General features: G+C 38.4%; 1 protein-coding gene across 2 annotated transcripts in view; it reads left to right on the top strand.

Moving 5' to 3' along the window:
- The window catches only part of CLINT1 (clathrin interactor 1), a 45269-nt gene that overhangs the window by 7265 nt on the left and 16077 nt on the right, over positions 1–21927 (top strand). For both annotated transcript variants that reach the window (XM_063413416.1, XM_063413414.1), the window contains exons 2-5: positions 17177–17281; positions 17951–18047; positions 19481–19589; positions 20446–20610. In XM_063413416.1, the coding sequence (XP_063269486.1) occupies positions 17177–17281; positions 17951–18047; positions 19481–19589; positions 20446–20610 (476 nt within the window). The remainder of the gene's footprint in view (positions 1–17176; positions 17282–17950; positions 18048–19480; positions 19590–20445; positions 20611–21927) is intronic.

Below are 21927 nucleotides of genomic sequence, written 5' to 3'. Positions count from 1 at the left end.
CCTGCTTGGGGAGTGCCTGAAGCTGGTCAAAGATAAGAGCCCTACCTCATCACTGTGTGCAGCAGTGGTCCTAAAGATCAAGGTGCTTAACTCAGTTCTATGCTAATTCCTCTTGGTTGTGTTGCCAGTTAGTTAGCTAATATTATAGTATATTAGCTGATTTGCATAATTATTTCATATACAAGGTATAATTACTTCCAAAGCATTGGAGATACTGCTGCTTTTCTCCCAAGGCTTTGCTATTTCAATATGCAACTGTAAGTGTTGCAGTTGTCCTAAAATACAACCTTAAAATGCTGATCTGATTCTATTTGTCTCTAATTTAATTTCAAATTAAATTAATTTCTGTATTTATATGAAAATGATATTTTTTCCTAAAAGATGAGCCATTGGAGAATGAGTGAAGCATTGCTTCACAGGAGGTAGGTCAAGAACATAAAAATGTAAGGATTGAGAATTGTGTGCTTTATTCTGGAACTTTTGGAATGTCTTCCATTGATTTATTCTGAAGTTTGAGTACAACTTGTCCAAAGTCAGTACAAGAATTCCAGTTTGAGCTCATCTCCAGCATTCAGAGTGTGGCTTGCCTGTTGACCTGTTGCTTCAAGTATGTTTTAAATACTGTGCTGGCATGTGCCTGGTGAGGAACTTCAGCTTCCAAATTACCACTGTGTGCTCTGAACTTAAATTGAGATGGTATTTAAGGAAGAGGGTCAGGAAATGGAAACTCCTTGAGAAGAGCTGTTCCCTTTAATAGCTTTTTTACTGATATAAAGATGTACAATAGCATAACATTTTGTTAGAAGTTGACTGTTTAACAAACTTTGTTTAAATACTTATCTCAATTTTTTGTATTCATAAGGCAAAACTATTGTAGGGCAAGAGAATGAAAAGCCGAATTAGTAGCAAATGTACCAAGAGAATAAAGTAGTCAGATTTGCAGTTGGTCTTTTTCCAGCCTCTTTTAGTGATCTGGATCTTATTGACACAGGTCAAATATGGACCCAGTTAGACACAAGGATTGACAGCTGCTGTTGTGTTTCCATCTGGAGCAGGAGCTTTGTTTACCTGTTTCATTAGGAATGAAGAGCTGTTACACAGCTGAAACTTGAACGATGCTTGGTAGCCTCTTTAGAAAGAGCAGTTGTGTAGAAGAGGAAAATGATCTCTCCCAAACAAAATGGTCCTTCTATTCTGCCTCTCTGCAAAACAAGATCTGATTCTAACTGAGATGTAGTTATTTTTTTTAAGATATGCTAAGGTAAGGTCATGTGAAATTATTACAAGTTGATACTTTACATCTTTCCAGAAATCTGCATGGGCTGTGGTGCTCTGAGTACTCGTGAGTATTTTTTCAGTACCTGTTAAGAAGAGTATTCATTGCTTATTCTTGCATTGTGTGCTGTGTAATGATGGTGTTTGGGTTGCTGTGTGAGCAACTGGAAAGAGGAAGAGACCCAACTGGAATCTCTTTCTCTCCCAAAAGGACTTGGTAGGATTATCTGGGTTTGAGTAGGAGTAGTCCCCTAAATTTGTTTGCCATACAATTGCGTTGCACATTTGAGGAAGCCGTGTTGAGATGGGAGAGGAGAGGGACCCTTAAAGGAGTAAGCAGAGGACATTGAACACAGGGTGAAGTCTCCCCTTGTAGTTGCCCTGAAATCTCAAACACAGTCAGCACTTTCACCAATAAGAAAACATAACCCCAGCCATGAAATCGGAGTTTGTAGTTTCACAGTGAGTGTAAGCGTAGGCTGATGGTGAAAGAGGTTTCACAGCCTCCCGTCTGCCACAGCCTGCACACTTCTCTCCCTTTTGCTGGCACTTGCAGACTTTCTGCTCGATGAGAGAATCTCTGACTAACCAGTTGTTTTTGCCAATTTAGTTCTTCACTGGATTGGTTCCCTGGTATAGTTAACTCCATGGGCACACAAATATTTGTACTGGCATAAAGGAAGGAACGGTATTTGGGCAAGAATAAGTGGCTGGGGGCAAAGTACAAGTTAATGCTATATACCCTTAGCATGTGATTTCACAAGCAGGTTGAAGAGCTCCAAGATCATTCTTCTACTCACAGAGAACTAACTCATTTTCGTACCCGGCCATTTCCTATCTTTGCCTTCCTTGTGCTCCTGGTGTGTGGTTCAGTATTTGCTTGTGCTCTCTTGCTGATAACAGCTAAAAAGCCCCCATGGTTTCAGGGTTCATAACTGATTTGGCCACACGTTTTACAAACAGCTGCTCTTGGCAGCACAGATGCTTGTGGTGATGGGGAAAGGACAGGAAGATTGGCTGTGGGAGACTTTGTCTATGATAAAACATTTTTACTTATTTTTGTTATTTAAAACTGTACTGTTAGTGGTTTGTTAGCTGCAAATTTCAGTTTGTTTGAAGTGGTTCTTCTATCGTGTATCACAGCTTGAAGGTCCCAAGCCAACCTTTCTGTTTGTGTCACTGATGTGATGGGGAGGGTAAACATCGATATTTTGGTTCCATTCTTCTGAGAAAGGGTATAAATTGAAATACAGTTTTGTGTCTTGTGTTGTGCTACTTTGAGGGATTCAGACTTGAATTGATCTCAGGATCCACCACATCTTCACATGAGAAGCTTTCCGTTCAATTTCTGCAGCTTATTGTGATAGAAATACTGGGTTATATCAGAGTGGTGAAGTGGGTATTCTGTGTAGACTGTTACTTTAAATGGATTAAATCTTTCTAGAGGTGTTTGGTTTGCCACTAAGAATGAAACTACCATTACACCAGTATTGTCAGTGTCTCTTTATGGGTTATAAGGAAACCACCTCTAAGCTGTTGTACTTTCTCCTCCCTTCATCCAAAGGGTGTGTCCTATCCTGACCAGTTAAATATTGACTGCATGCTTAATAGATATTAACTGGTTCATTTGGGATACAATTAGAAATATTAGTGTATATTCAACTTATTTAATGAGACTGTTCTGCAATATTTTTAATATGTTGTAATAATAATGAGACCTATTGGGAGTTAGGGAGGGTTTTATTCCCTACTCCAGTCTGAGTCAGAGCAATAAATGTGTTTCTTGGTGGTTACTCTTCCCATCCTGTCAAGCTGTTTAGAATCATCCTAATGTAGGTTACAGACTGTGCTCAGTGTTTCCTCTCAAGACATTACTTTATACTTAGTAAACAAATACCTCCCTGTGCGGTTTTTTGGAGGTGTGTGTTTTGCATCCTACAAGGCTACTCGGTTGAAAGGTTCTCTAAGACCGTTTGGGATGTGAAGAGAAGAAAAAGGCTTTTGATAACCTTAAATAATTTTATTGGAGTTGCAGTAGGTGAATGCATCTTCTGAAAAATAAATTAGTCTTGGTAACTTACATCTACAAATAGAGCTGATATCTTAAAGATTACTGTCACTTTCAATTATTCCTTGTTTTGACAATTACTTAATTATTTAAACTGTTTCTCTATATGATCATGTGAAGTGTGGGGGGAAACTCTCTGTTCAGAGGTATTTATTGTCTAAATGAGTTAACTTCTATCCCAGTGTTGTAGCTCTCCTTGCTACCAAACAGATGATTGCATTTCTTGAGACAGCTTGAATACAGAGTGCTAATAGACTCCTAATTGGCAAGTGCAGTCTCAGCCTTTAAACTGCCAGTGTTGTTTTTTCGTTAATTACACAGTAACGGTAACTCCTGAAGCTGCAGACATTAGCTCAGAAAAATCCAGTGATCTTACCATTAATGAGTAAATAAATAAATAGTGCCTGTGCTGAGCCATTGTGAAATTTGTTTGTTGCAAATATACGATGTCATTTGAAATTACTGTCTTTGTGTGGACAAGAACCAGAAACTGGGTCTCTGAGGCAAGTGGAACAGCTCCTGTTACCTTTTTAGGACATGAGTTACTTGATCTCCTGGAGGAACCAGTTTAACAAAGGGATACCTAGGAAAGGAGAGGAAACATCATTATCCTCCACAAATAAACATGGCTTGGAAATGTGAAAGTTAATTTGTCTCTAATTGACCAGATTAATTTCACAAAAAAACCCACTTGTTTTCTGTCAAAGTGCATGTTTGTGAACTCGTGGGGTTTTTGTTTGCCAAGCTACATTTTTTAGTTAATGTGAGATACCAACCTGAAAATTTTAATGAAATAACATTAATATGATGTTGCTGTTGCAATACTTATTGCGAATGCTGTGTTCTTACTACTCGTGCCCATTTTTGAATACTCAACTGTGAATAGGTCTGGAAGAACACTTTGTCATTAACTATTAACCAAAATTTCTTTGTCCAGCTGCTTAACAGAGCAGCAGAAGGACTGCTAGGTTGTCACCTGCCTTCATGGAAAATAGAATAACTAAAGACAATTGGCATTATGCAAGTTTAGTCTATTTAGGATTATGGTGACTACTTTTTATTCTTGGATGAACTTGCAGCAGAGAAGAAATGTGGTAATTCAGGTTTATTAACGGATGAAGGATCTGAAGTAGGAAAGTGTTCGAGTTTTTTTGTTTTGTTTTTGAATTTACTGTCGGAAAACTAAATAATTGTGCCATTCCTAGGAACTGGAAGTTCAGGATTAAAGGCCTGAGGGCAGAACCAGTTCAGGAAGAGGACTGTAGTTTGTCTCTACCTGTAAAATCTTGGATGCTCCCAGCTTATTCTGCAGAATTATCACTGCATCCTTGCCTTTACTCTTTCACAATATAATGGGCATCTTTTGGCATTGTCAGATTATAATACGAGAAGGTTTCCCTTGCACAGCCCTACTTATGCTAAAGGGGTACAAACTACTTGCTGTGAAACTGCAAAGTCTTAATTGCAATTTAATTATAAGATGTTGAATTTCTTGTTCTTTCTTCTTAGCAAGGGGGGATGCAGGGGAAGATTCAGTGTTTTGAACAGCTTCCTTTGTGAGAAGAGGGACTGAGTAGTTTTGGAGACCCTGGAACAGAAGTTTGAAGGACCTTGGTTGTGTGTTCTGCTCTGTCTGTGCACAGTGGAGTCAAGAAATAAGTTTCTTGCATCCAGACATATTCCATGTAATCTTACATAAAGGCAGCATCTTCCTTGCATTGTCTGCCATGTAATGGAGTTCTGGATTGGATTTCAGTGTTGGATATGAAAGGAAATTCTGCAGGTGCATTAGAGCTATTGAGAGTAGCAGTTACTGGAGCTCTTCATGGAATAATGGAATAATTCTTGCTTTCAGCTTCAAATAGCAAACAAGCAGACTGAAAGGAGCTGATTTTGAGAAGACGAGCTCATCAGTTTTTCTGTAGTGACATAGGTATTCATTTTCTGGTTTTATTTTGATTATTTTCCAGAAAGAAAAGGTCTGAAATACGATGTTGAAGGGGTGCATTTTGGGATTTTTGCAAACAGTAGCAACTGTAGAATTAATTCCTGTAAGCTTAGAAATAAGCTTAGTAAATGATAAGGCACTTCAATTTATAATAGCCAGGATAAAAGTAGTGATCTCAAGTGTTTCTCACTCCTCCTGAATACTTCCTGCTTAGCAATTCCACTGCAGGGCATTTGCATAAATGAAAGAAAACAATTGCTTATGAACCTGCAATTTGATTATTTTGTATAAGCTGTTGTTTCCTCTTCCTTTTTCCTTCTCAGAAGTGCAGTTCAGCTGCTGCCTCAGCCTTAGGACATTTTCCAGGGTACAAGGCCATATTAAAAGTGCAGTTGAAGGTTTTCTGGTTCAGTTGCTTCACCTGCTGCTTGGACCATGCCTGTGTTGAGGAGATAACATGTCCCAGGCTTTCCTTAGCAGTACTTTGCTACCACACAGGTTGAATGGGGAGCTGTACAGATCACGGCTGTGTAGTTAGAGCTTTGAGGAGTTACCTGTACTCAGATTTATTCCTCAAAAAGAATTGCAGAAGGCGATTGATGTTGCAAAGTGCAGGGGTGCTTGGCATGTCACAGTGCCAAAGTGGTGATATGGCAGCAGAGAATGATCAACTTGTGTGTTAAAAGCTTCAGTGCCTTCATTGTTTAAACTTTAATCAGCCCTCCCTGGTGGAACAGCAAGCATGTGTTTAGAGTAATGCTTAATTTGTAATAAATCTGGAATTAGGGCAATGTTTTAATGGTACTCGGCTTGCAATGAAAGGATAGCTGAAACTACAAGGATCATTAAGCATGGCCCACTAATGTTGGGGTGTGTGGTTTTTGGCAATATTAAACTCTGTATAACTGCATTTCCATTCTTCTGTCCTCAGCAAAGACTCGGTCAATTGACAAATAATTGAAACAGTTCTTTGAGTAGGGAAAGTTTGGATTATTTAGAATTCATTGTGATTAGTTGCAGGGGATGGAGCTGTGCTGTTCACAGGTGCACTGACTCCCATGGAAGGTTCCTGCTTTTCCTAGTAAAATCTCTCACCTGTGACTATTCAGCTAATACACTTCAAGCATGTATGGGATCAGGAGCTTTCCTTGGCCAGTCGGTGCATTACTGTGAGTTTAGAACTGTTATAAGCTCTCCATGGTGTCAGAAAACTCTGGTATGGAGTTTTTTTGGTGAACACATTTCACACTAGTGAGGGAATGGTTACAAAGAGCACAGAATTGCAGGAGCTTTAGAGGGTGAGTGAGGCTTATCAAAGCAGTGGTACCTTTTGGGTATCATCTTAAAGCATTAATGCCACGTCTTGTGAAATTCTGAAAACTTGAGGTACTTCCATGTACAGAGGTCACTACAGAGGCTCTGGGAGGGTGTGGAGTGTCATAAGTACTGTTAGTATTATTTTTACTGTGAGGTTGGTGTTTGGTTTCTTTCATTTCCTCTCTATCTTCTGCCTCCATTCAAGGTCACTCTCAAATTTTTTTGTGGTCAGAAATAGGAAGTCTGGGGTACACAAGTGAGTTAAAGTTGCACAGCTTCAAAGCTCACTGGTGCCTCATGCTGAGCGTAGCTATGACCTCCTTGTCCTCTGAAAACTTCTACCCCTTTTGTTTGTTGTTTTGAAAGAAGGATAGGATCTTATCCTTCTTGTAAATATTTCTCTCTCAGCGTTAAAATATTGTGCCCTAATTTTAGAAAACTCAGTGACTGGGAGTACATTAAAAGTATCTACTGAAGATTTCTTAAAATACTTGAGCTGTGGACATGAAAGTGGTCTCTCAATTCTGTGTGCATACAAGGAAGGAAGTAGCACTTGTACTAGTTTGGAGGAGGACTTAGACCACACCTTATGAACATCTGAAACCAGCTTTTTATCTTCAGGGGAAGTTACTCTCAAAGTTATATGAATGCTACAAAGCCCAAAGAAACACAGTTCATTGGAGGGTGTAAGCTATGGTGATAAGTGCCTCTCTCTCTCTCTCTCTCCCCCAAAATAATGTATTTAAATTTTAGTTTCATGTTGTACTTGTCTACCAGGGATTATTGGGATTGACATTTTTGTGCTAGTATTTTTTAATATAAAAAGCATTCTACAGAAGTGTCGGTTGGATTAGATTTAATTTATGCTTTGTCTTGCTTGGTCAAACCTTTGTTTCCAGTAGGAGTTGTGTTACCTGACTGGATCACAAATAGGGAAAAAATTTAAAGATGAATCATTTGACAGAAAATTCCTGATGGCATTTGCTGACTCTTGAAGATTGAAGTGCAACCTGAATTCTATAATGAGATGTAGTTAAGTGTAAAAAAAAAAAAAAAAAGTTAAAATTGTTGCAGCTTGATTGTTACAGAAGAAAAAACCTGAAGTGTAAGGAGCAGAGTAGCAAAATAAGTGTGAGGATTGAGCAATAGTAAATTGAGTTGTGTAATTACTCAGTGATCTGGGGGTCTCTTTAGTTGTGCAGTTACGAAAGGTTACACAAATTTCATATGTCCACTTCTTTTTGGACTGTACAGCTGCTGTTGAGTGACCATAGCGAGTTGAACTTTGAAAGAGATTAAATCCACAGGAACAGGAGCTGCAAAGCAGCGACCCCAGTCTGATGTGCTGGATGGACGCTCACGAGAGGCGAGGAGACTGAAATCCTGCACAGGGCTGTAGCAGCATCGTTGTTAGCTCTGAATCAAAACCAGAGCTGCTCTTTAGTGTGTAACTGTCCCACCAAAGTGTAGGTGTGGCCTCAATGGCAGCTTTCTTCCACTTGTTTGTGGAATTGATTTTCATGCTTAAGTTTAATTGGATTTGTCACAAGAATGCTTTAGGTGTAATTGTCCACTAATTTAAACTAAAAATGTGGCCTAAAAACTAATACTGAAAACCAGTGGAAATACTATTATGGCGTTCTTACTATGTAAGTTAAAAGGAAATGTTTTGATTCATTCTACTTGATGGAGTGTAGCATTTGTTTTTGTAAGTTACTTCTTAAAGAATGCTTTTTGAATTAAGTATAATAAAATGATAACACTATTAAGCCTTTAAAAATGCAACTGCAGAAATCTGCATTTGAAGGGAAGATAGTCCATAACGGGTGAAGTTTAGGGGAAGGTAACTGAATAATGTGAGGATGGGTGTTTGGAATGGAAATTTCCCATTAAAAATGGGGAAATAAAGAAATGGGTTTGGAGTTTAAATGAAGGTACACACTTTGTATAGAGGTGGTACAAACCCACAATCAATATTATCCACATGGCAAAATTCTTCATGAGTTTGAGAAATTATTTACTACCACATATTAAGCTACATAAAGCAGCCATGTATCTGTTGGTGAACCACAAGGGATTGTTTTATATAAGAGTAGGAAAGTATCAACATTGACATACTGCAGGGAATCTGCAGTACGAGAGGTGAAATTGGTCTTAAATCGAGTGGGGGAGGAAGTGTTTGTTCCTTGCACAAATACACTTTAAAACTGCTTCCCATGCTTCATGTTCCCAACATCTGCAAAAAAATAATTCAGCTGTAGCAAGCAATTACAAAACCATTTAGGATATAGAATTCTGCAGTTGGGAACTTCTGAGAGGGGGAAACTTTGAAAGGGAAGACTTCAGTAAGGTTCAGTGTTGGTTTCTCTAAGTGAAAGGTCTGAGTTCTCTACCAGGCTGCAATTTAATTTTTAAAGTCACTGTTCCTTCTGACTGTGTGTGTGGTGGCTTTGGGGCTATTTTGTTTACTTGGTAGTCTTTTGTGATTAGAAGTTGTAAGGCACAGGAAATAGCTTTATAGTTCCTTCCTCCCACAAGTTGTAATTCATTTGTGGCCATCAGGATGTTTTTCTTGGCTTATCTCTTTCTGTGCAGTTTGCCTTGCACATCTGCCACATAAATTATGAAAGTGAACTTGAAAAGCTGAAAATGTATTTCAAATCCTACTGTACATAAAGGAGATTGTATCATTGGTCAGAAGGAGTATTGACTGCTCCTTGCATAGAAGGTTTGGAATCATACCTGGCATTCATGGACTAAACTGACTGGTGTCATATTTGTAATGGTTCTGAGGAGTGGCTGAAAAATAAAGAACTTAAGACGGTCAAATCTCACTAATGTTGTGCTGTTACCTCTCTGTAACCTGAGGTATTTCACCAGGCATTTTGGCAGATGGGTCCCCATCTGTTTCTTTGTTGAATGTGGACTGCTGGCTTCCTATTTGGTATCCATATGTTTTATCTGTAAGGCTCTAAATCTAAGCTGCATGTTTTATAACAAAAGTGACATTACTGACAGGAGCAAAATGAAAATGCATTAAGTTTGTTACATGTTTTTTAGTTAGTTTGTCTTCACCCAGCAAGGGGAGAGAGGCTGGCTGAGATGAAATACATGAGTTCACTGAAAGGAAGAGCAGCACCATCTTTATTTGGAAGGCAATTAATGTCTTCGCTGAATAATTGTTACTAGCATTAGGTGCACAGATTCCTGAATGATATCCATTGTATTGTTTGGGATAAAAGGTGGATAAATGATGTCCTCTGTCTGTGAACCAGTCTGCACGTTGAGCTCTCTAAGATAATGAGTGACAGTGTCACAGGGTAGTGAAATATTATCCCGAAATACATTTTTAAATCTGGTCCTGAAATGCATTTTTCTGTTTGACTTTGTGTTAAATACTTCCAGTTTCTTGGAGCAGTGACCATGTAAAGGAGGGGATGCTCTCAGAATCAAGTGGAGCTGATGGATGCTGCCCCTGGTTGGGGGCTGCTGCTGGCTCCACGTCCCAGCCTCTGGTGCTTTGGGAGGCAGCACTGTGTGGTTCTTTTTTAGCTCACCAGTTCAAACGCTCTGTTGAAAGTATTTCATGCCCAGATGGATAAGTATTAAATGATTTTTTTAATTGGCAAAAGTGTTTCTGGAAACTAATTAACAGTTTAATAGATGCCAAGATTCCTACACCTGGGAATGGGGGAGATGTATCCTGTACTCAGGCAAGTCGTGTAGCTTTTTTATTTACTGTGTGTTCTCAGTAGTTGAATCTAACTTCTGCACGCAGTTTAAAAAGGGATCATTGAACATTAAAGCGACTTCTTTGCATTCTCAGAAAGCTTTCCTTTCATTTCCACCCCTCCTTTACAGGAACCTTTTAATCTAGCTACTAAAAATAGTTCAGATGCATGACTCATAGGAGTTGAATTGTGAGATTGAGGTGGTGTTCACTCCTCTCTGAGGGCTTCATCTTAAATGCATGTGTGTCTGTGGGTGGGGGTCTTCTAGATAACTGTATGGTGAAAATATTGCCAGGGCCTGCCTTGTCCCTTCTCCAGTTCTCCAGTTTGTCCCTGTGTAATGTAAGGACTGTTACTGTAATGGTCTCCTTTGCTATGGCTCCAGCTGAGGTGATGAGATTTGATTCAGAGTCAGTAACATCTGTTCTGTCATGGCCAAATTTAAAGTGTGCTTTGCCTTTATTCACTGTGAAAGTCACGGGAAACACGGAGAAAACTTTCTAAAAATAAGGAAACTGCTAACAAAATTACTAAAATAATGAGATTGCCTATTAGTATGTGAGACTGCCTATTGAATGGGTAATGTTAAACATGTTATTCAAAAGATAAAATCATGTTGTGTCTGTTTTGGCACATTAAATTACATGCTTCTTGTAAGACTTTGGCACCACACTTCATAGAGCTGTACAGTAACAGAGCTTCTCTTGTCCTCTGTTTATCTAGATCCTGCCTGCTCTAATAGACTAATTTCTTTCTTTTAAAAAAAATTCTTTAGTGTTGCTGTTTGTTTGAATAGCATTAATGTTCATACTGGATGTATGGTACATACGTGTGAGTAAAGCTTGAATTTTTTATTCTTCTGCGCTCAGTCCTTAAGCAGATATTTGCACAGTGGTGTCTCATTGGAAACTGTTAATGGTGGTAAAATGTACAAAGTTTCTCATCTCAGCTTTTAGTATTTTAGTGTTCCCAGTTGTAAAATTAAAAAAAAAGGAAAACAGAAGGTGCATAATCCAGTGGTGTCCTTGGAGTAATAGTTAAAGGCATAATATTATGCACATAGGAGTCCCTTGTATACGTGATACTGTAATTGGTTTGAAATATACATTGAAAAAAATTTTAACTGTGTAGCCAGATTTCTTGTTCCTGTGGCTGAGTCCCTCAGCACAGTGGGCAGCTTCCCAGAGGCTTGAGAAGTGTTTCTAATTAGGCTCACCCTGTCCAATCCAATACCTTTATCATCACTATAAAGAAACTGTTGTAATGTCCCCTCTCTGTGGCTCCTGGTTATTTTCGTTGTCATAAGATTAGACCTGGCATTTCACAAATCTTCTGTGGCTCTGATGCCCAGAGTTGTGCTTGTGTCCTCGGTGACACCACCCACATCAATAGCAGCTCTAATCCTGCCCGTGCTTTAATGGGGTGCTCTGACTCTCGCCCCAGGGCATATTCAAGGCTTTTACATTTGTGCAGAAGCATTGGCAAAGATCTGTTAGGCTTTCTGATTCCTTAATATGTTTTCAAGTAAGTTCCATTCTGAATGGAGGGATGGATATTTAGTATTCTTTCATTACCTTTAGTGTATAAATACCTCCTTTTCTCATGATGCTTATTTTTTCGAGTGCAGGTTAGCTATGCACATGCTGTTGAAAGGTTCCTGCATGTTTAAGAAACTGCTGGTGTTTGAGCATTCACACAAAATGCTGAGTTTATGTGATGTTCGAAGATGTGAAAATTTGATGTATAACACTGTTCCCTTCCTGATGAATGATTATCTTAGGAACAGTTCTTCCAAAGAGCATGGCTCCCAAAATGTGGCCATGAACTGCAAGCTTCCTTGATGAGTTGTGATTTCATGCACTTGAATGTATTGCCAGGGTGGTGAGGGAGCAGAACCCCACTGACCATGGAAGGAATGTGGAAGATAAAGGAGATGCTGAGAGGGAGCATGAAGGGGAAATATCTGTGTGATGTTCTTTAGGGAAGACCAAGGGCACTGAAGTATTTACTCCTTCTAGTGCTTCATGCTGAATCCACGGTTCTCACCAAAGTGTTAAATCACATAAACAGAAATTGTTGCATCTTTTCCTTTAGCAGGTTTGCTGCTGTGAAAAGTTGTTCAAGAGTTAATTTTAGAGGAGACATTAGCTGAGAAAATACTCTTCCATTTATGTTGCTGACGCTATGCAGAGCCTTGCATCTCCCCATCCATGCTTCCAAAGAGTTTCTGATTCAAGGTATATGGTGTAGGGAGAGTTAGGGTGGGATTTTTTTTAGTGTGGAAGCAGCAATGATTGATGTGGATAATTAGTTCAGGCACAACAAAACTAATTGTGATGTTACCAATTGGAAGCTATTACTAGAAGCAGTACAGTTATAATTGTGTACAAGTGATTGTAATTTCCTAACAGATAACTGACTTCAGTTAGAGCATATGAATCTGTAGAGAACACCTTGTGGTTCTGAGCAATGAAAAATCTCCACTCTGAAACAGACATTTCAATTCAGGATGTAGCGTTTATTTAATTTTTTATTAGCATCTTGGGTGGAAGTACAATGATTTTACTTTGCCAGCATACAAGTCATTTTAAAAATAATTTTGTAGTCTGGAAGAGAAAAAAAAATCTTTTTCAGTAATTATTTTGTAGCTATTTTATAGGGGAGGTAGGAAAAAATCTAACAGTGATGAAGCACTAATATGGAACTTAGAGCAGAATATACTTCATGCCCATCAGTATTGTCCTTCTAAGCATTACAGCTTGATTCATGTGTTGTGTAAGATCAGAAGCCTGAGCAAAGTATGCAGATATATCTGTTGGAGTCTGTTGAAATGAAACACAAACAGAAGTTTTCTGCAGAAACATTTATCACTTACTAGTGGTCATGTGCATTTATGTCCACGTTGTGGGTTATGTTCAGTATCTGCTGATAGGGAGGACAGGGCTGCTCCTAAAGTCTGCCTGGTTTGTGTGTCATCTCTGAAGTGTGTAAGGTTTTATTTTCATGCAGACCATCCACAAGCTGCCTTTCATTTTCCTGTTTCAAAGAAAAGTGCTGAGGACAATCTCAGCCCCGTAGGATTTTTATCCTTTTCACGCCTGAAAGTTTAAGTGCATTCTGACTATTGCAGCTGTAAAGGTTGGAGTGGCAGATACTTGATGAATGTTTTGGCTGTACCTTCACGGATTCTCTGATCTGAGTTTTATTTTAGGAGGTACAGAATTTCTTGTCTCTTTTTGCTGCCTGCTTGTTCTCCCTAATACCAGCCAAATATCATTCTTACTTCAAATTACACAATTGAGATATGTTCAATACTGCTCTCCCCTCTCACATCCCTCTCCTCTCCTCCCCTCCTCTTGCTTATCTTTTGGTTTTTTAGCACTCTGTAGGGTATGACACCTTGACCCAGATGATGTCTTTATCTCAAATGTACAAATCTCAAAATGTAACTTAGAACAAAATTTGAAGCCATTTACAATTGATTGAATTCTTTGAAAAATGCGACAAAGTTGTGAACAAAGTAGTATTTCAGGATATGCAGTACAAATAATTTTCAATATATGTCATATGATAGTTAACAAAATACATGTAAAACCTTTAAGGGGAAATATGTCCTTTTTTCTCCTGCAGTTGGAGATGGTCAGGTATTTATAGCTATTACCACTGACTTGATTAGCAATGTCCATTTATTCACTTAAGAGGAATTTCAAGTCTCAGACTTGAGCTACCTGTTCAGTGTTGCTGTAAATTGCAAATGCAAACATTTAAAGTTCCAAGAAAATTAAAAGCATTTTACTGACTGTCACAGTGTTGCTTGTTCCATAGAGATGTGACAGTGCCCTCTCTTGGCTTTTGAAAACAGTTTTATTTTTTAAAAAAGAAAATTGCACTGAAATCACTTGAGAGGGATGCAGTAAAGAGTAAAAAGCATCTGTTGTCATTAATCTGTTTAATAGACTTAAATGTAAGACACAGAAGAATGTAACAGTTTGTGATGTTCCTGTCAACCCCTTTATTGCTGTACCCTTATTTTGAATGTAACTTTCAAAATATACTTTCCTGCTTAATATCTTTAACCATTTCAAAAGTTTCTGTGAATGTTCTTGTCGCGATATTCCCGTGGTGCAGGGTCTCTGTGAAGGATTTGGGCTGAATCCAGATGTCCCCTGGCAGATAAGGGGGGTGTGAGCCCTGCCTGAGGAGTTCCTTTCTGTCAGCCCCGGCTGTTTGTTTGTCCCTGCGATCCAGCACGATTCCCTGGAAGCTGCCCAGGATAAACCAATCAGAGAGCCCCCCCTGGTGTCGGAAAGTGTCCTCGGATATTAAATTTATATCAATCACAGGAAGTCTTGGTAATCAAGCTAGTCACTTTTTCCCTTCACATCTGGACATAAATTATTTTTTTGCTGCAGAGGTCACAGGAATCATGGGTAGGGCAGGGAATGAGGGCCATGGAAAACATGGGAAAGGAAGAATAAAACTGTATTTCCACCTTTTTAGAAATGGTTATTTTTAAGTGACCTGGAATGATGCCAAACTATACAACAGTGAGGGGTTTTTTTCTCTCCTTGAAGTTTACATTTGTTGCTGAATTAAATGTGGCTCTAAGATGCTTTGGTTTGGAATGGTTCATTCCATTAGATCTCAGCAGCTTGGCATTTATAAAAGAGCTTTCTCCTAGTTACTGAGAACAATAACTTTTCTGCAGGAGGGTTTTAGAAGTCGAGCATGTTTCTGTACTTAGAGAGGCTTAACTGCACCTTTTTTCTCTTGGCATTACTTAATTTCCCTTGTTTTCCTTCCGTTTCCCCCTTCCAGCCCCACTGCTGCTTTAGCCACGTGCCCTGAGCCCTTGCATAGCCAATGCTGCCATTTATTTTTGTACACTAAGTTTGCATCTCTTCAGGCATTTTCCATTCTTAAATTCTTTGCTCTAAGATATTAAGGAAATACTTCATTTTATGCTTTCCCCTCCATCAAGTCTCTCAAACAAATGCAGAAGGAGGGGTTATAAAAACAAGCAGAACCTTTCCATTCAGTTCCCTGCCTTTCCTTGCTTTGGACAAGGGAACCAGTGTGCTGGAAGCTGCAAATCCTGGAGCTTTGGGGCTGTGTTTTTTCCACTCATGTAGGAAATAAAGATGGGATAGGTTTACATTTGTATGTACAGTAAAGAAAATACCAGAAACAGAAGCTTGAGGTGCATTCAGCATAAATGAATTTGTAAAACCTTAATTGCTGTTGTTCCAAACTGCTGCTGTGTTCTTACATGCTTGTTGTAATATAGATAGATTCTGTGAGCTTGGTGATTATTTATTCAGTCATGTAGCTTATGCTCTCTTTAGACACAAAGTTGAATAAAATCATACATCAGGATCTGACAGCAGGAATTCTCATGCTGAGAATCCAAGATTAAGTCCAGAAATTTTATTCTGTTTTAACAATTACCTTCTGTGTCCCCTTTCAGACTTAAGGGGATTTCATTCTTGTTTCTGCTGTTTATAACTTCCAGTTCCAAGATCTTTGCTATCCTTATGCCAAATAAAATTGAACAGCAGTTGCTTGAATGCTGCTTTGTGCAAACTCCTACATGGACAGAGGGATAACTGTTGGATGACTACAGAGCATCTTGATTTTTTTTTCTCTTTTTAGGTCATTCAGGTTCAGAAGAGGTTCTTAAGGAGCGTATGCTTTCTCCACATTGCATTATAAATCTTTACATCATTCCTGCAGTTTCATTAATTTATTGCTGTGGCTTGGTTTGTGTTGAAAGTACTCACAGGGGTTTTTCTTAGCTTCTGAATCAGTTATGATGCACTTTTAAGTAAACTTTGGAACTTGTGACATGCTAGGTGTAAATGTGTTGTTTCAGTACATTCCAGGTATGAAGGGAAACAGAGACCGCTGGGTCTCCTTTCACTGCTGATTCCATTGTTGGTGGGAGCCCTGGTGCTCCAGAAGCACAGAGCACTTTTCAAATGTTCTCACTGTGAGTGAGGTTTTAGGGCTGCTTGCTTACCTTAAAAGATGAGGGAAATGATTGTGTTATCAAACACATCTGGATGCTTTTAGGAGCACAGAGGAGGTTGCTGGGCTCATAAGTTACATGATTTAAAGATTAATTTTAAAAGAAAACACATACTTACTATTTTAATATTAACATGACAGAAAAAAAATTCCAAGTATAGTTTTTCTGTGACCTCTCAAAGAGACAGCCCAAGCTCCTTGCAGTATTTGTGTTGCTGTAATTGTAACTGAGTGCTCTGCAGCTTCTTTTGCTGTTTTCTCTTAATTATATTCAAGCTAGGAAACAGATTTTCTAGTGGATCTCATCTCCCTTTAGTCTTCCATGTGATTTTTTGTTAATTTTTCACTAACACCTGTTTGATACTGATGTTCTTGATTTTCTCTTGTAATATTCCAAATAAAAAATTGCCTCTGATTGAGTTATAAAGCCTCTTGGAAATAACACTACCTTCACAAACCTGTAAGCAAACCATACCTAGCTGCAGAAGCCATCAGCTTTGACTCTGGTGGTTTAGTTTGCATTTTAATTTGACCCAAAGCCATTTTTACTGGACTGAATCCAGCTGTAATGTAATCCCCAGTTTCTCATCTGTATTCTTGAAGACTAATAGAATAGTAAAACCTTCTTAAAGATAACTTAAATGTGGTGTATAGTGTCCTCAGGGTAACTTGTGCACTAAAGCTGTTTTCTTTCCCATTCTGTAGAGGTATCTCATTAAGTGAGATCCGCTCTAGTGTCATTATTAAGTTTTCATGTGTTTCTCAGTTTTGATGCTAATCTTCATGTGTGTGAATTTTTTTCCTTTGCAGCACCAATGTGGTTATGAATTATTCAGAAATAGAGTCTAAGGTTCGAGAAGCAACCAATGATGATCCATGGGGACCTTCAGGGCAACTCATGGGAGAGATTGCCAAGTAAGTGATAATTTGACTCAGTGATGAAGAAAAGAAAGGTATATTTTATATAAGAATGTGAAATTTGATGCCAGATCAACTCTGTGGTATTCAGACTGATAATACCAAAAAGTTGCTGTAAATAAAGTCTTAAGTTTTTTAATGCATAATCATAGACTCTGTTGAAAACTGTCAGACCAAAAATGAAACCCAGGTATTTATTAAATTCATGATTTTTTCATTTATGTATCCTTATTATTCTTTCAATGTAGCTGACTTTCTTGGAGTATTTATTTTCAAAATGTTTTCTTGTAACTTTTCCAAAAACAGCAAAACAAGTTGAATTCTTCCTTGAGCCTTTTTTTTGTGTTAAAATCAGTTTGGAATTCTCATGTTTGATCGGTTGCAGTGGTTATGAGGATGTTCATATTCAGCATTATTTTCATTACAAATTAGTGGAAGTTCTTTTACTGCCTCAGATTTTTAGAATTACCCTTTTCTTTTGTAGTCCTGGGATATAAATGACTGAAGCAGGAGTTAAAACAGGGGCAGCTTTTTCTGTTGAATGTCATCCGATGTGCCTGGGCTTAGATCACTCCTGCCATCTACTGCCAGCCCTGAGTCTGAACAGGCTCTTGTGGCAAACCCGGGAAAACAACATTTCTGTGCTGCTTTTGTTCCCTCCTTTAGGGCCACGTTCATGTACGAGCAGTTTCCAGAGCTCATGAACATGCTGTGGACTCGGATGCTGAAAGACAACAAAAAGAACTGGAGGAGAGTTTATAAGGTGTGTAAGGATCAAGGCTTGGTGCTCCTGCAGTGTCCTGGTGGAGTTCTTGTTTAGATAATCCTACTGCACTTTCTCCTCTAGCAACAGAGAATTTCTTCCCTAAAAAGAATTTTTTGTAATTTTGTAATTCTGTTGGTGAAGTCAAAGGTGTTTAAATGCTGTATATGAAAAAAACCCCACTGAATTTCTGGTTTTAGAAGCAATTTAAGTTGTTACTTAATGAACACAACAGAGCAATTCCGTTTTGCTGCTATTCAGGTATTAGAGTAGCACCCACAGTTTGAATCTACCCAAAGGAGTTGCTGCAGAGCTCCGTGAGAAGGAGATTTTAAGTTACTGTGGTATCAGGAAAACATTTTTGAAGGAATTCAGGAATACCTGAAATAAAATGCAGACTAATCTTAATTTTCTGCCAATATGTAATGCTTTAAAATTATAGTTTACCTTTGAGTGGGCCAAGTTTCCTTTCAGATCTTACATGACAGTTTTATGTCCTAATTGTGTTTTGGAAAAGATCAGAGTCATTTGCATTTTCCTTCTCTTTGGTACAGAAACTTTTTGCTTGAGATTGTGTTTTGCTGCACTTAAAGTGGTGTTCAATGTTCATTGAATTATGCAAATATAACCTCCTTTTTTAGAATTGATGTATTAGACTAGGTTATACTTTGTTTTTCTTGATGGCAGGGTTGTAGCAAGACACAATTAATTCTAAAGCTTGGTTTGTGCTTTTCACAGGTGCTTGATGTTTTGTAGTCGTAGTAATTGTTTTCCCTGAAGTACAATAGAAATTAATATTTAATGCAATCACACATAGCTACTTAATGTTATAAAGACTTCTTGGAATTACTTATCAGGTTTAGATTGGTTGAAATAAAATTATAGTTTCAGCTGATAAAGGCATTACTTCAGAGAAAGTGCATTATTTATTTCTAGGTACAAATCCACGACATAAAGAACTGAAATTAAAGTATTGTTTAAACTTCATTTGTTTTGTCACTTGTCTAAAATCATCCTGAAATGCAGTTCTGTATATCCATGGAATCCTGCAGAAGGCTTCTTAAATTCCTGTACAAGTTATCTTTCAGTGAAAGCCATTGGAAAATTGTGACAAAAGAGGCAAAAGAAAATGCTTCATTTCACAGGTTAACTTTTTCTCTTAATTGCTACTGATTTATCTTAAAACAAGCAGTAGCTGACAAAGGTAACTGTGATTTAAAAAGTTTTAAAAATCCAGTTTTGATAGTCTAAAGAGCAAAAGATTCACGTGAAATTTTTTTTTTTCCATGGGACCCATATAATAAGCATTTATTTTAAAAGGAAAAGTTACTTACTAATTTGGGGAGGGGGGTAGGTTTGGGTTTTTTTTAAAAAAAAAAAAAAAAGGTAGAGTTTTTGTTCATGCAATCATAAGGTGCTTTGTATTTTTATAGTCTTTGCTGCTCCTAGCTTACCTCATAAGGAATGGATCAGAGCGTGTTGTTACAAGTGCCAGAGAACACATTTATGATTTGCGATCCCTGGAAAATTACCACTTTGTAGGTGAGCAATAGAAAAATCTTATAAGCAAATTAAAACAGTAGTTGGAGTTGTCAGTCACCTGAACCAGCTTAGAAGCTTCCCCAGTCTAATTAAAATGTGACTGTTGCCAGTTGTGTGAAGAGTGCAGAATCCAAGACGTGGGGCCCTAGAGTATTAATTAGTGAAGACAAGAACTTGCAGAAAAGACTGGCTAATAACAACAGAACCAACACAACATGAGTGTTGGGGTTTATATTAAAATATGCACTAGAGACTGGTCCCCTGTGGTGTCCATAAAGGAATAGCTTTAATCATATGGGAAGAAAAGGTTAGAGCTCCAAAACACACACATCTGTTTGAAGCTGGGGTTTTTTCCTCCCACCAAATAATATTTACAGTGCAAAGGCAGCAAGGCCAGTGTGTGTTTTGAATGTGAAAAAGGCTGGAAAGGAGCACGTTTAGCTTATAGTACTTCCCAACTGAAAGCAGTTTTTCAAAAAATCAGTTCTGCCATGAGGCTGAGTTCTTGCAATGAAACTTGCAAAAACTGTGCTATGCAAAAATGACTGAGGAAAAGGGGTGATTTTTGAGGGGTTAAAATTATTCAAGTGGAGAATAAGAGTTCTGTCTCGGTCTTTGTTAATCTCTTCTATGTTTAAGTACACCATTCAGTGCAAACTCATTTATCTAAATTTTGTGTTAATTGGTCCCTTTTAAACAGATGCATGGACCTCATGCAGTAGTCACAAAATCTTTGACCACTGTTTATGATTCAAGTTTTTTTATCAATTTGGTGTTCAATATTGCTGCCTCTTATTATTTTCCTTTTTCCCTCCCATCTTCCATCCACCATCTCTGTCCTGCATTGCTTGCCCAGATGAGAATGGCAAGGACCAGGGGATAAACATCCGCCAGAAGGTGAAAGAAATGGTGGAGTTCGCTCAGGACGACGATCGGCTTCGGGAAGAGAGGAAGAAGGCAAAGAAGAACAAAGACAAATACATTGGGGTGTCCTCGGACAGTGTCGGAGGGTTCAGATACAGTGAGTACTGCGCTGCCTTGGCCAAGGATTGCCAATCCACTTCTGTTTTCCCAAAGAATGCTGTCTGGAGCCTTGGAATACATCTGTGGGTTTGTGCGTGTTTCCTGGCATCTGTCAGATCTTTAAATGCAGGACCGAGTGCGTTTCTCCTTGCTCCCAGCCCCTGCCATAGTGTGTAGCAGAGATCTGAGCTTGCACTGGGGCTTCCCTCTGATGTATCCCAGCACGCCATCCATGATCCAGCTGCCAGTCTGTTTTCTTTGGCCTCAGTAAATCCTTGGCTGACTTTAGTAAGGGATGAGTACCAAAGTGCCAGTGGCACAAGGCTCTGGTTTGCTGGAATTGGTGATTTCTTTGAGAGGAGGGTTTGCTCTAAGAGCTCAGCAGTAGCTGTGCAGGGTTCAGACTTCACCTGTTTGTGTCTGACGCTTTCTGGGTTTTTTACTCTTCTTATCTGTGAGCCTTCCACTTAGATTTGATCCCTCCTGGTTTTGACAGGTTGTTTCTTCATTCTTCCTTTTCCAAATATGCAGAGCAGTTAAAAATTTCCAAGGCAGGATATTTCTTGTTTTATTACATTCCTTTAGGCTTTTGCTACCTGCTTGGAATTGTGGTGATTCTCATTTTAGGAAATACTTATGAGTCACTGGATTTGTACTTTGAGTACCTGTCCCTCTGTTCTTTCACTGAGTTTATCTTTGACTTCTCTGTGCAGAGTCGTGATCTATCCCTGTAGGCTGGGTAGAATCATTTCTCCATGTGCTCTTTGGGTATCATTCAGGTTTTTTAATTTAAAGGACTAGTTTCTTTGTCTTGTATTTAGTTTTTGTGATAAAGAGTTTTGAATTATTCCTTCATTTGTTGAGTACAAAAAAAAAAGTCTTTCTAGCAGCACAAAACAAACTCTTTTCCCAGTGAGATTTCTAATCAGAAAGATTCTAGTTATTTAAATATGAAATGATTGTATTAAGATTTTTTGTTAGTTTATTTTGTCCTGAAAATACTGAGCTCTTACTTAGTGTCTGTTTTAATTTTAAAATTTCTATTGCACAGGAAAACCCCTCTAAAGGAATCTGCATTAAAATGCTTGAGAGCCTGACATAAACTGAAATAAGGCCGTTTTATTCTCCTGCAAAATTTAACAGCAGTACATTTCTGAGCAGTGTCTCCTTTTCCAATGATAAAGATCTCACTGAGTATCTCATGGATTTGTAGCAGGTTCTCTACTGGAAAAGTTTTATGGATCTAAACAAATACCACTGGAGACTTCCACCTATGTCTTTATTAAAAATACACCTTATAAGATACTAAGTTATC

Source organism: Prinia subflava, chromosome 16 (assembly GCF_021018805.1).
Source record: "Prinia subflava isolate CZ2003 ecotype Zambia chromosome 16, Cam_Psub_1.2, whole genome shotgun sequence".
NCBI lineage: Eukaryota > Metazoa > Chordata > Aves > Passeriformes > Cisticolidae > Prinia > Prinia subflava.
The sequence above is the reverse complement of the archived record's forward strand: the minus strand, read 5'-3'. Positions and strand labels throughout refer to the sequence as shown.